Source organism: Adiantum capillus-veneris, chromosome 27, assembly GCF_014529385.1.
Source record: "Adiantum capillus-veneris isolate H3 chromosome 27, ASM1452938v2, whole genome shotgun sequence".
In the NCBI taxonomy this organism is placed as follows: domain Eukaryota; kingdom Viridiplantae; phylum Streptophyta; class Polypodiopsida; order Polypodiales; family Pteridaceae; genus Adiantum; species Adiantum capillus-veneris.
In genome coordinates this window covers 104,360,670-104,375,981 of record NC_140957.1, presented here as the reverse complement: position 1 = coordinate 104,375,981, position 15,312 = coordinate 104,360,670, and the positions used below count along the sequence as shown (strand labels likewise).

The following is a 15,312-nucleotide window of genomic DNA, read 5'->3' as shown; positions in this document are numbered from 1 at the left end:
CTTCATTAGATCTTCAAGAAAGTCATCGCTGGCATCAGAACGTGGCATAAAATTCAATACACTATGCATTTATAAAATTTTACAATAGTTTGCATGATCTTCTTAACAATTAGCCAGGCATTGATTATGATAAACCTACCAATCAATAGGTTATCTTGGCTTAGCTAGATTTGAAGAAAGCCTTTAATCACCTTAGCTAGTCTTTCATTTTATATTTGATGCATGGTATGCGTTTTGGTCCCTGCATATCTAATATTATCCACACCATCAATGAAAAATCCACCTCTTATGTCATGCAAAATGAATGGTGGTGTTAATTACTCCATATCACTGACTTGTTCTATAAGGCTCTTCTTTCACATTTGACAAGCCATAATGAGATTGTGGGACTTTCTTTACCTTCATTTTAATAGCTTGTAGGCCAAGCATTGGCTAATGATCCTTTTAAGCTCTTGAAGGAAAACAAAGTATATTTTGGACAAAGCAATGCAAGCATGGTCTCTCTATGCACTTTGTGTTCAATCTATGTATAAACATGTAAAAAGTTGGCCTTATTAACTACATAGAGGAGCATTTGCAGGTCTTGGCATGGGAGGGACGTCATGTGGTGCACGAGCATATTGTATTTAGGCACTTTGGGTTTCCATTGGATGTGGATGTTAATGTCAATAAATTGCTACCTTGAATCTCTCGAAAGATCATAGAAAAATTTGTTTATTGTTGCAAATTGTAGCCATGGCCTTTTCATGTGCGTCTAAAAGTAGCTCAAGCAATCATGATTCCTGTGCTTTCATATTTCATGTCTTTGTTGCCTTGGAGTTCTAAAGCAATTTCTAGAATTGCTCAATCTATCCATTGCATGCTTTGGAAGAAAAAATCCCTCATGTTAGAGATGTCTGGGTCTCATGGTCGTACATCTCCACCCTAAAAGAGTGGTTGGGCAACAATTTTAGATATATGGATACATATAATAATAGGTGTTGGATAATGCTTTAGGATTTGTGTGTTGACTCCATGTAGCCATGGGTTTCTATTGCCGCATGCTAGATAGGTCTCGTGCATGGGGAAGACTAGGTGCTATGGTGGCACATTGTAAATGCAAATTAGACATTCATGTGTAAGTAGTCCTCTTTTTTCACATGCTTGGTGCTTTCATAACAAGGGGTATTGAAGCTTGTTGACATGAAGCCACCCTCTTGTAGGAATGCAACAAATTCTTTACAATTTGAGATGCTTGTGTCACCTGTAGAATCATTACTTGGCTTGGCAAAGAGGACCTTTGCCAATGGCTCAATCGTACGGCAAGGCTTGGTGTTGTTTGCCTCGCTAATATTGTGTTATCACAAATGAGCCAAATCCTCTCTTTTTGTAGGGGCTAGCATTGATATCATATCCCTCATGGGTATCAAGATATTGAAGAGCACCTTTGAGGTTGACTTTCTTCTTTTCATGTGCTCCTTGCCTTGCTCATTGCCAACCTTGGCAAGATCGGAAAGCAAAAGGCAAAAAGTACATTATTGATAGCTTTGCAAATTATGTCTATCAAACTCTTATTAACCGAAAGTAGTCATTGGCTAACAAGGCCAATAAGGCTTGGAGGGTCAAAAAGCATGTTTCTTGGTGGACATATGTATTGTTTCTAAGCTTGCAAACTCACTTCTTGTATGGAAAAGGTGTTTCGTTGGTGGGCTATGGTGGGAGGGCTTGTGTTGGAAGCGAGTCTGCATCATCGTCATCTTTCTTGTGACATGTGCTCCTTTTGCATGACTTTTAGAGAAGATAATAGACACCACTTCATTACTTGCTCTATTGCCAAGAAGATATGGGCCAATGTTTCATCCTCTAGTTTCATGTCGCTAGTGAACCTTTTTTCCCTCGTGATTCAATTTATGGAAAGTGTTTCTTGCATGTCATTCTTAACACACATTGATCGAGATTGAGATTGAGAGATAGATAGATAGATTGAATTATCGTCCACGGAGGTCATATATGACCCATGGCACCAAAAAACACAACATTACAACGATCTCTTCTCAATGCGGGCTGATACATATCAGCTAAGGACCGAGGGTCCATCAAGAGGGTAGAATAGAGAAAAAGAGAGAAACAAAACCTAAGGAGGGTCGGCTGAGGGGAGAGCCAGTTTGGGATTTCGAAACTCCTAGATGATCGCTTTGCCACCTCGGTAGACTGCCCATTTTCCTTGCTTACGTGCTTCATGCATCTTCTTGAGCTCGCTCGCTTTACTCTTGAGTTGATTCATGGTCAATTCTTCAGCAATCCAAAGCTTTTTCCCTTGAGAAGTTGAGATTGACATAGCAGCTTCATATGCTCATCTTTGTCCTTGAAAGTGAATATACAATGCTCGCGTGGCACCTGTCTATGTGTGTCGTTGATCCAACCAATAGTTTCGGGCTTCATGTAGATAGGTTGAAGAATTCCATTGAGCTTCGTGATTGCTTCCTCAAGGGTGTCCTCCGTGGTACACCACGGTGAGTGTAGCCTCCCAATCCTTACCTTGAGGCCAAGAGATTCTTGTACCCGACATTCTTGTAGGGCCGCCTGTATCTTGGTGTCAATTTTCTTATGCATTGCTTCATGTGATTCTTTTTGCACTGCCCTGACAGTTTCGGTGAGTGAGGCTTCAACTGCGTGTGCTTTTCCAAGTAGAGCTTGGCTCTCTACTTCCTTCGCAACTTCAAGCTTGCGTAAACGTTCTTTGAGTCTCTCATTCTCCCCGATGAGTTCTTGAATATGAGCCTCAAGGGTTGTGATTCGTGCTTCTTGGCGGGCGGCGGGGTCCTTCCTTGGTGCCGCTGCCACTGCAAGAAAGCTCTTGCGTGCAGTAGGAGTTCCAAAAGACGACATTAGTGCCACAAATGGGTAGTGATGCCTGCACAAAGGCTATTCGTGTTGAACACACAATGATGCTTGGGAATGCTTGCAACTCTGTCGAAATGAGAGTGTGGTGAGATCGAAGGCTTATTTGATTTAGATAATTGGAATGGAAGGCTTAAGCTATAGTCTATGTAGGTGGGGTGGCATAGAAATAACGATGGCGAGGTTGAAGAAGCTATGTGTGCCTTGGATGCAGGTCGACAGGAGATGCCGAAATAATGATGTGCCTCAACAGACAATGTAGAGGGACTTAATCACTGGCGAGCAAGTCGCGCAAGGATTAGGCAGCATGAGTCGAGCTTGGGCATGGACATAGCTCGTACATTGACGCCCCCCACAAGGCCGCCCTCGCCAGAGAGAGAGAGAGAGAGAGAGAGAGAGAGAGAGAGAGAGAGAGAGAGAGAGAGAGAGAGAGAGAGAGAGAGAGAGAGAGCGAGAGAGAGAGAGAGAGAGAGAGAGGAGGAGGAGGAGGAGGAGGAGGAGGAGGAACATTGTAGGAACAATCCCAAGAGAAGACGATGTATTTTCAACTTAATCCCTTGCTGATGCCACATTGTGATTGAGACACGATAGAGAATCCATGGGGAGGCAGCAATGGGGAATATATGGACAATGGGTGATAGTGATAGTCCAATCTAGCGATATCACACGAGTGAGTGAAAAATGTTGCGTTATCGCACTAGCAAGGAACCTCAAAGATCTATCTGATGAGTCTTGAACTCAAGACTTGTTACTCAAGTGGGAAAGAGACAATGTGTGCCACAACACATGTAGCTCATCAAGCCAAAATTTAAACACAAAATGGGACACTCGTGAGCATAAAAATGGAGTTCGCCTATCTTCCTCATATTACTAAGACCTATCTTTCAGCATGCCAAAGATGGACACGATGGTTAGGAAAATGATTTTCTTGAACACTCGATGGAGTTGGGAGAGAAGAAGAGAAGTGGTAATAATCCATGGGACCTCAAAGATCTATCCGATGAGTCTTGAACTCAAGACGTGAGCTCAAAGCTGACAACTTTGAAATGGAAATTCAAAACATTAACCCAAAAAGTGCAAAAAAAACTCAAAAACCTTTCACAACTGCAGTGCGTCAACGAACTTCAGAGCTTGTGTACAGCCCACCACCTTCTTCTTCATACCCCGCCACCATCTCCGCCCGCTTCCGGTCCACACACACACACACACACACACACACACACACACGTGGGCACCCGCACACTCACAAACCCTTAGTACGCCCGCACAGACTATCTCTCTCTCTCTCTCTCTCTCCCCCCCACCCCCCCCAACCCCCCCCACAAAAACACACACACACACACACACATGCACGTGCGTACACAGACACACTCAATCCATTGAAGGAGGCTTGTTGCAGAAAGTTGATATGGCAGTGCAGGAATCTTTACAGAGAGAAGTTGAGATGCAGAGTCTGGAATTGGCATGGTTTCGGCGCAAGATGGAGCTCATTGGGGCAGCCGATTTATGGACTCCCGAGCATGGACTTATTGCCAACAACTTCCTTCACTCAGAGCTATCTGGACGCCTTTTTGCTCACTCAGACACCGGTGGCCACCTGCACTTGACTTCTACTTTCCCTTCCGAATGGGACCGGGTGAGCACCCCAGTTCATTGCCTTTGAAATTTATGATTTTTTGCCAATGTATATCCATGGTTTTTCACATAGCTAGCTCAACATCGCACCCTCTTAGATGTGATGTGTGCCATCCTAGAACAGAGGGCTCGTTTGCTTACTTGTAGCATCAATTGAAATTCTAGGATTTTGGCAATTACATGTTCCTCGTTATGGCACGGCTACTAGGACATGCATAATGCATGATTGCCATTCATCGATGAAGATGCCTTTAGCTTAGTGCAAAGAGCATCAAACCATCTTCATTTCCACCAATCACATTGCTGTTATTGGGAAGTCTGTCAAATCGACAAGCGGAGTCGTGCAGTGAGGAAGAGAATGCACACGAGAGAGAAAGAGAGAGAGAGTTTATTGAACCAACCAGCTAGGCAATGAATTATATAATTATACAATGGGGGTTGGGTGCAGGGTGCACCTTTATACTTACCTGGGGGCCTTGTGTACCCCCCTTAGCAAATTTCCCTACCCAATATCTTGTCAAATAAGTGAAATAAATACCTGAATGAAAAATTAACTAATGGGATCACATTGGGCCATTCATGTGAGATGCATAAACTTTTAACACCCTCTCTACAGAGTGGACACATGTAGGAAGACCAAGTTGATGAAGAAGCTACCATGGACACCCCAGCAGAGGATCCTTTCCATTGGATACCCCTCGGTTATGCAACCACCAACCTATTCATGAATAGAATGCCATCTTGAGCATAGGTTGCCTCATAGAAAATTAAACTGTAGACCACACTACGTCCAATAATTCCCATTCATAGACTGTGAATACATTATGTCCAAGATATTACATGATAATGAACTTTGGAACACATCTTGTTCATACTCCGGCCGACAACAATGAATTGGGCACACATCCATAGTGTTTTGTATATGTTGCGTTGGTTCCTTGCCAAATGCATGTGCGTTGAACTCCAACACGCGGGTTCAAACACCGATAACTTGAGTACCATCCAATGCACTATCCCTAGCCAATTATTGATCAAAACCAATCGCCTTTGAAGCGGGAAGCCTCCCTCTTTTCAAGCAAGAGAAACCCCTACCTTTGGATAGCATTTTAAAATGCTACCCCTAGAGGGCAGCTTGAAGCCAACAATTTTTTCTTTGCGTTTCAAGAAGCTCCAAAAACCGCAATGGTCAGGAGACAGCCTAGAGAAGCATTTTAAAACGCTTCACAATCTCTGTATGCAGCTCCAAATCGTTTTCGTGTTTTGGAGCGTTTCAAAACGCTACTGTGGAGGGTCACAAATGCTTGGAAAATTTGGCCGTTTGAGAAGCGTTCCCGAAAGCTATGGGAAAGTCATGCCATGGGAGCTCCGTTGTCTCTACATCTCAAATATGTTTAAAAAAATGATGTCATCGCCCTTGCTAGCTTTTTCAAGATGCCCACTGCAGAAGGTTAAAGACGCTGTTTCTTCTTCACCTCTTGATTGTGATACTCTCTCCCAAAATTAAGGAGCCAATTGGCTCTTATAACATGTCAAAGTCAATGATGCAGAAGCATAAAGCTTGAGAGAGAGAGAGAGAGAGAGAGAGAGAGAGAGAGAGAGAGAGAGAGAGAGAGAGAGAGAGAGAGAGTTTATTGAATCAACCAATTGGGCAATGGATTAGATAATTATACAATGGGGCTATAATTATAAAACGGAGGTTGGGGGCACCTTTATATCCACTTGGGGCCTTACGTACCCCCCTTAGCAATTTGCCCTATTGAGTATCTCGTCAAATAAGTGAAATAAATACTTAAAGGCCAATTAAATGATTGGATCACATTGGGCCATTCACTTGAGATGCATAAACTTTAATAAAGTTGTGGTAGTCGGTACGCAAAAGTGCTAAGCATCCATATATCAAGATATGGGGTTTCATAAGCTTTTCCGACCAATTAAATGATTGGATCACATTGGGCCATTCACTTGAGATGCATAAACTTTAATAAAGTTGTGGTAGTCGGTATGCAAAAGTGCTAAGCATCCATATATCATGATATGGGGTTTCATAAGCTTTTCAGACCAGCTTGTAGTGAGTAGATTGTTGTTAGAGATAATCAACTTTTCAGGTGTTGTTCAACATCAAGCCAACGACTCAATGGATCTCAACTTTCCCATCAATACAATCTCTCTTGATACTCCATTGTGTTAACCATCACCCTTTGCCGATGTTGTCTCGCCCAAGATTCCAAAGGTATACATGAACCCCAAGGCACACTTGCCCTAGCACAATCAACTGCTCCTAGCCTTACTCTCTCTGATCTTGTGCATTCCCCTAAAAATGCCTTAATGTGCTCACACTCCAAGGCAGCACCCTTAGACAAGCCTATACCATCTTTCTAGACCTCGAAATAAGACCGTGCCTTCGTGGATGTACTTTAAGATCTTGGAGTCTAGAGCATCCCTCCCACACTTCAAGGTAGCGCACTTAGACAAGCCTACACCGTCTTTCGAGACCTTAAAAGTAGACCGTGACTTCGTCAAGATCTTGGAGTCTAGAGCACCCCTCCCAAAGAATCAATCAAGTTCTCTTTGTATGGCCTCATCTTCGGACAATCGTGAGCTTAATGATCTTTGGAGTTGGGGTGGTGACAACATGTACGGAAATCCCTTGTGAAGAGGACATTGGGCCGGTAGAGACCGTTGTCGTGTTGCTCAGCTTCCACAATGTGAAACGGGTTAAAGGATGAAGATCTTACTTGATTGAAGTGTATATGTTAATTGTGTAGTGATGGGGCACGATTATAGGCAAGTGCAATGGTAAATGTATGCCAAAATATCAGAGTAGCTATGCAAGTCTAAGTGTAGGGATTTGATGCTTACAGAAAAAAAGTTGTATGGGAAAAGCCTCTTAAAATTGTAGTGCATGAGGAAGGCCGAAAAGTGCTATTCTGTAAAATTTTCAACAAAAGTCGTATTCTATAAAATTGGCCTTGGCTGGCCCAGGAAAACCTTGTTTTGAACATTCTTGTCTCTCACGCACATCGGCCAATTCCGCACCAGTAAAGAGATATTCAAATTTTTGTGCTCTACTGTTTTCTGGAGAGCTGCAGGAAGGAACAAGAAAAGAGAGGGGAGAAGGGGAAGGAGAGGAAGAAGGGGGTTTATTTTTCTTGGATGTGCTCTCTCTCTCTCTCTCTCTCTCTCTCTCTCTCTCTCTCTCTCTCTCTCTCTCTCTCTCTCTCTCTCTCTCTCTGATCCACCACCTTGTAACTTTCTGGTCTCATAGGTCACTATGGCCTTTTGAAGACGTTAATATAACATTTCATTTCATTTCATTTCTGAGGGAGTTCTCTAGGGATGGAGATGTCATTCTTCTGGAAGACTTTAATGCTAGGACAGGCTAGTCTCAGACAACTTTTTACGATACCTCAGAGGAAATGTTGAGAGAAATGGATGTCAATGATATGGGATTGGCTAGGTGTTCGCAGAATGAGGAGCACATTGGATATGGAGGATATCTAACAAATATGTGGACTGCACATGGACTAGCCATCTTGAATGGCCTCCAGAGATTTCCAACGTCGAGTGGGTTCGCTTGTTTTTCTCATAGACATGGGGCTAGCACAATGGACTATGTTTTGGCTCAGCCCAGTTTTATACCCTCTATTCAGGACTTTACAGTTGGGCCCAGGCCTATTGGAGTAGCAATAGATCATGCTCTCCTCACGTTTACTGTCTCATTCCAGTCCAACACACAACCTCGACTGACACAGACACCTATGCATACCCGATTTTTGGCTTTGCTTTTGGGCCAGATGCTTTTGAGTTTGAAGGCTTTTTATTGTAAATTGCTTTTGGGGCCTAGGGCCTTTAAATAGGAAGTTAGGGCTCATTCTTTGGCATGCTTCCTGGAGAAGGTGCAGAGTCTGGAGTACCGGCTTGTACTGTGTTGATGCAATATAAAGAAATACCGAAAGGGGCGCAAAGTTTTGGGGGAATTCCGCCACTCCGTGTCGCGTGTCGTCTCTCTCTCTCTCTCAGTTCAGTTGTTATTGAAGTGCTAAAAGTCTGTTCAGTCTGTTCTTTTCTATTGGCACGTGGTGCCCGTCTTGTGATAGTGGTATCAAAGCATCAGGCGTGTGCTTTTCTGAAAGCACACCGGTCCTACAACAGAGCAGACTGAGCTATTGGAATTTTATTTGAGGTATCTTTGTGCTCCGACCCCGGACTTATTAGCCACTCCCACCCTTACTTCATCGCGCATCGGGCGCTCTCCTGTCTTCACTGCTGATGTCTTACAGGGCATAAGCCATTAAGATCACTTGCAAGAGAAGGATTCAAGATTTGTTTCGAGCTGTTGTTTTTCTCAGAGACAGTACCATGCAGATGTTGATAGCTACCAAGCAGCATACTCCAAGTACTTGGCAAGCTTTCAAGAAAAATTTTGCCCGAAGTTATATGGTTTCTGACATCTTCCTTCGGAGTGCAACTTCTGGCAGAGTGGGGTATCCTGAAATGCTTGCCATGGAAACCCTAGCAGATTATATCTTGAAATTTCTCGACATCTCTCAGTAGATGTCTCTTCTCGAGTTGATAACCTTGGTGGTTCAGCGCGATTGCTATCTTGGGACTACCATTGCCGCCAAAGAAACACTGTTTGTCCAAGAGCGGATGGACCATGTTGTGCTCGTCTACGACATTATGGAATGAATCTAACCCTAATTTTTGGTGCAGGTTTTAGGATGGAAAGTCAGTCGACTTTTCAAGCTTGACTGATGTCGAGATTGCTTTTTAAGTTTGAAATCTGTTTGAGAACCTGTTTGGTGATCCTGTTTGAAATTTGTTTGAAATGGATGGTATTTGTTTTGAACCTGTTTTGGTGCCGATTTGAAATGTTTGACTCTGGTTTTAATACTGGTTTCATTGATTGGTGATTTTTACTCCCGGGTGGAGAAGTGAGAAATACTGTTTTGGTATTGTTTGAACCTTGGAACGATGCAGGCCGATGCCTGAGGAGTGTTTTGTTGTATGCTAGAAAACCTCCGAATGACGCAGGCCGATGCCTGGGGAGCGTTTGGTTGTATGCTTAACCTCCGAGCGATGCAGACTGCGGTCTGGGGAGCGTTTGGTTGTACAGTCTTCTGAGCTCATGGCCCGGACCTTTTTAGGTTATTTGCGGGGGGAGTGACAAGGTAGTCGTTGAGTAGCTTCATACCGTAGACCGTTTGTCTCGGGGGAGTGCTCATCGGCGGTGTCTTGTAACATGCATATGTAAGCATTTGTGTTGCATTGTGATGTGCCAACTACTGAATATTCCTAATTGGATGAGATTTTGTGGGTATGTAATTTTAGTGCATCATGACACCCGTGGAAGATCGGTTCGTTCTTGGTGTGATGGCTAATTTTACTACGCCGTAATATCAAGAGTTCCGATCTGAACGAAAAGAGAAGCTAACTCCTTGATCAAAAGAGCCGAAAGGAGAAGCTAACTCCTTAACAAAAAGAGCAAATTGATTGTCCCTCGGAATGACCCTCGGAAATTTTTGAGCTAACTTGAGTTGTTTTGCAGATATGCTGTAATCGCGGACGATTACTCTCTTTCAAGAAGGGGAGATGTCACAAACTGCTGACGCGTCAAAGCCCTGAAGACGGGAGGGAACTTGCAGATGTCGGCTGAGGCATCTAAACCCTAAGAAGAACGAGTAATAGAAGAAGAAGTCCTACCAACTTATGGGGAACCCGTCCGATGGGGCCAGTGACATAAAGAAACTAAAGTAAAGCAGGATCCACACGCAAAAATTGATGACGTGGCAGATTTCAAAAAATTGCACTAGTATGATGACGTGGCAGGCTGCACGGATTTCCATAAATTACGTTGGCAGCTTTTTGGCTTTGCTTTTGGACCAGATGCTTTTGAGTTTGAAGGCTTTTTATTGTAAACTGCTTTTGGGGCCTAGGGCCTTTAAATGGAGGTTAGGGCTCATTCTCTTGCATGCTTCCTGGAGAAGGTGCAGAGTCTGGAGTACCGGCTTGTACTGTGTTGATGCAATATAAAGAAATACCGAAAAGGGCGCCAAGGTTTGGGGCCAATACTCTCTGGGGTGGAATTCCGCCACTCCATGTCGCGTGTCATCTCTCTCTCTAAGTTCAGTTGTTATTGAAGTGCTAAAAGTCTGTTCAGTCTGTTCTTTTCTATTGGCACGTGGTGCCTGTCTTGTGACACTTTTCATGTAAACTACTTTTCATAGGCCAAGGGCTTTTAAATATGAGGTTAGGGCTCATTCTCTGGCATGCTTCCTGTACAAGGTGCAGAGTTTGGAGTACCGGTTTGTACTGTGTTGATGCAATATAAAGAAATACCGAAAGGGGCACCAAGGTTTGGGGCCAATACTCTCTGGAGTGGAATTCCGCCACTCTGTGTCTTGCCGCCAGAGAAACACTGTTTCAGGATGGAAAGTCAGTCGACTTTTCGACCTTGACTGATGTCGAGATTGCTTTTTAAGTTTGAAATCTGTTTGAGAACTTCTTTGGTGATCCTGTTGGAATTTGTTTGAAATGGATGGTATCTGTTTTGAACCTGTTTTGGTGCCGATTTGAGATGTTTGACTCTGGTTTTAATACTGGTTTCATTGATTGGTGATTTTACTCCCGGTTGGAGAAGTGAGAAATACTGTTTTGGTATTGTTTGAGCCTCGGAACGACGCAGGCCGATGCCTGGGGAGGAGCGTTCCATTGTATGTTTGAAAACCTTCGAATGACGCAAGCCGATGTCTGGGGAGCGTCCCGTTGTATGCTAGAAAACCTCCGAACGAGATAGGTCGATGCTTGGGGAGCGTTTGGTTGTATGCTTGTAAAATAATTGTTGTTGTGACTCCCGACACGGACCTGGATGGTTATGTGGGAGGAGTATTAAGAAGTCTGAGCAGTGGTTACTTTGAGCACCTCCAAACGACGCAGGTTGCATTAGGGGGGGGGGGGGGGGGGGGCGTTTGGTTGTAAAAGGCCGCTATATCTCCCGGCCCGGACCTTTTTAGGTTATGCGGGAGGAGTGATGAGGGAGTCGTTGAATATCTCCAGCCCGGACCTTGTTAGGTTATGCGGGAGGAGTGTTCATCGGTGACTTTATGTTTCTATGTCTTGTAACATGCATATGTGAGGAGCATTTGTGTTGCATTGTGATGTGCCAACCACTGAATATTCCTAATTGGATGAGATTGCCTGGGTATGTAATTTTAGTGCATCAAGACACTTGTGGAAGATCAGTGCGGTCTGGGTGTGATGGCTAATTTTACTAGCAGGAATATCAAGACTTCCAATATAGACGAAAGGAGAAGCCAACTTCTTGATCAAAAGAGCCGAAAGGAGAAGCCAACTCCGTGATCAAAAGAGCCGAAAGGAGAAGCCAACTCTTAGATCGAAAGAGGTGAAAGGAGAAGCTAACTCCTTGATCAAAAGAGCCAAAAGGGGAAGCCAACTCGTAGATCAAAAGAGCCGAAAGGAGAAGCCAACTCCTTGATCAAAAGAGCCAAAAGGAGAGCTAACTCCTTAACAAAAAGAGCAAACTGATTGTCCCTCAGAATGTCCCTCGGAATGACCCTCGGAAATTTTTGAGCTAACTTGAGTTGTTTTGCAGATATACTATAATCGCGGACGATTACTCTCTTTCAAGGAGGGATGTCACAAACTGCTTACGTGTCAAGTCAGTAAAGAGCAGAGCTAACCTTCAGATCACGGCCGAGGGGCCTAAACCCTAAGAAGAACAAGTAACAGAAGAAGAAGTCCTACCAACTTATGGGACCCCGTCCGATGGGGCCCAAGTGACATAAAGGAATAAAAAAAGGTAGGACCCACACACACACACCAAGAATTACGCAAAAGCTGATGACGTGGCAGTTGTACGGACGCTCCGTGTTTGCGTTGACTGTTGATGTGGCAGCTGTGCGGAATTCAGTGATTTACGCTGGCAGCTTTCTGGCATTGTTTTTGGACCAAAAGCTTTGGAGTTTGAAGGCTTTTCATGTAAACTGCTTTTCATAGGCCAAGGGCCTTTAAATATGAGGTTAGGGCTCATTCTTTGGCATGCTTCTTGGAGAAGGTGCAGAGTTTGGAGTACCGGCTTGTACTATGTTGATGCAATATAAAGAAATACCGAAAGGGGCGCCAAGGTTTGGAGCCAATACTCTCTGGGGTGGAATTCTGCCTTCCGTGTCGCGTGTCGTCTCTCTCTCTCTCTCTCAGTTCAGTTGTTATTGAAGTGCTAAAAGTGAGTTTAGTCTGTTATTTTCTAATGGCACATAGTGCCCGTCTTGTGACAGCTGTCTTGTGATAGTGGTATCAGAGCGTGTCACAAGACGGGCACCATGTGCCAATAGAAAAGAACAGATTGAACAGACTTTTAGCACTTCAATAACAACTGAACTAAGAGAGAGAGATGACACGCGACATGGAGTGGCGGAATTCCACCCCAGAGAGTATTGGCCCCAAATCTTGGCGCCCCTTTCGGTATTTCTTTATATTGCATCAACACAGTACAAGCCAGTACTCCAGACTCTGCACCTTCTCCAAGAGCATGCCAGAGAATGAGCCCTAACTTCATATTTAAAAGCCCTTGGCCTATGAAAAGCAGTTTACATAAAAAGCCTTCAAACTCAAAAGCTTCTGGTCCAAAAACAATGCCAAAAAGCTGCCCGCGTAAATCACGGAATTTCGTACAACTGCCACGTCAGCAGTCAGCGCAAGACACGGAGCGTCCGTACAACTGCCACTTCATCAGCTTTTGCGTAGTTCTTGGTGTGTGTGTGTGGGTCTTGCTTTTTTTTATTCCTTTGTCACTTGGGCCCATTGGACGGGGTCCCATAAGTTGGTAGGACTTCTTCTTCTATTACTTGTTCTTCTTAGGGTTTAGGCGCCTCCGTCGTGATCTGAAGGTTGGCTCTGCTCTTTATTGACTTGACACGTCAGCAATTTGTGACATATGGACAACAAGACAGGCAGGTTTCAGGAGAGGTTTCTCTACTCTTGATCATATTCTGACACTCACGGCCATTATTGAGGAGGGGAGATCACGTGGGAGACGGCTCTATTGTTGCTTTGTGGATTTCCGCAAAGCCTTCGATACAGTGACCATAGCTAGATTGATGCGCAGAGTGCAGGAGAAGGGGGTACCGAAAGAGTTGATTTGGGAGATCATGGCTCTATTCAAGTCAATAGTGGGGCATGTACGCACTCCAAAGGGGATTTCTGAGTTGGTTGGGGTAATACATTTGGCATGTATGTGGATGAGGTTGTTGACTACATTGAGAGGGATGGTGATAGAGGAGCACAATTGGCAGGGACATGGATCCCACTATTGTTATAGGCTGATGATATTGTGTTGATTTTTGACGCCCCGGAGGTGATGCAACGTCATTTAGATGCTTTATACACATTTGCTCACGATAGTGGATTGTCTGTTTACCTGGGGAAAACCAAGGTTATGGTGTTTAACACAGACCACAATGGGTCAGGAGGTCAGCACCCACTTTTACATATGGCCAGGAGACGGTGGAGTATACAAATGCATACACCTATCTTGGGGTAGTCTTCAGTGGACCAGCATTTCCATTGAGCAGAGCATCAGAGACTAGATTGACGAGAGCTTATGTAGCTTTGGGAGGATTGGAGAAGATGTGTTCGCAAGTTCAGTTTTAGGAACCTCGAACAAAGCTGTGCCTTTTTGACACTCTAGTGGCTTCAGCTATGCTCTATGGGGTTTAGATTTGGGGACCCTAGTGGACCACCATGGCAAATCTGGTAGCATTGATGGATGGAGATGTATGGAGAGACCTCTAGTCTCTATGATCTCTCGGATGATTCGGGCTAAGGCCTCAGTGCCGCATGAGATTATTCGAGTTGAGCTAGTTGCCCCCCCTCTCATAGTTGAGGCCCTTACTAGATCAGTTTCCTTCATGCATAATTTATGGGACCTCCCAAGAGAGATTTGCTTGGCTAGTCCTTGAGTCATCCCGACAGCTAGCGTTACAAGGGGACACAACATGCTGGTATGGGCAGATGACATCATGGTTTCAGTCACATGGCTTCAACATGGATAGATTGCCTCCATTCTAGTACTCCTTGGATGCACCCTTCCTTTCTCTCACACAGACAGAGATCACTAGACTTATACGTCAGCAACGACATATGGGAGTTTTCCAAGGATGGTGACATCATTCTCCTAGGGGACTTCAATGCCTGGACGGGCAATGCTCAGACAGTCTTCTATGACACTTCAAAGGAGATGCTTAGAGAACTGGATGTAGGAGATTTGGGGCTTGATAGACATTCACAAGATAGAGAGCAGACAGAGTACGGGAGACATCTCACGGAAATGGCGACTACACATGGTCTGGTGATACTTAATGGCCTACAACGTTTTCCTAGAGCAAGGGTTTCACATGCTTTCCACACAGGCATGGGGCCAACATAATGGACTATGTCATGACACATCAGAGCTTCCTTCCTTGCATTCACAATTTCATGAAACTAATTTGACTATTTTGTTTCTAATTTCTATTTTCTAGAATTAGGACTTTAATAAGAAATGTGCACAAGTTAACTAATAAGTTAAGGAATCACAGATCTGTAAGAAAAACCATCAAGAAACAGACAACTCTGGTGTGTCATATGATGGGTGACAAGAAGCACCGTGAAGGAGTTGGCCTGTTAGTTCGGTGGGAGAAGACCAGGTAATGGTGGTCCCTGATGAGTCACAAGATGGGTGACAGGTTCATCGGTAAGGGGACACACTAAGGGTCTAAGGAGGAAATCCGAACTGAGTAA

General features: G+C 44.2%; 1 protein-coding gene across 1 annotated transcript in view; it reads left to right on the top strand.

The window, feature by feature from the left end:
- Positions 1–3,990: 3,990 nt before the first annotated feature.
- LOC147422484 (dynein-1-beta heavy chain, flagellar inner arm I1 complex-like) overlaps positions 3,991–15,312 on the top strand; it is a 345,996-nt gene continuing 334,674 nt past the window's right edge. The window contains exon 1 of the mRNA XM_086503137.1: positions 3,991–4,516. Within this exon, the coding sequence (XP_086359263.1) occupies positions 4,289–4,516 (228 nt within the window). The 5' untranslated portion in view covers positions 3,991–4,288. The remainder of the gene's footprint in view (positions 4,517–15,312) is intronic.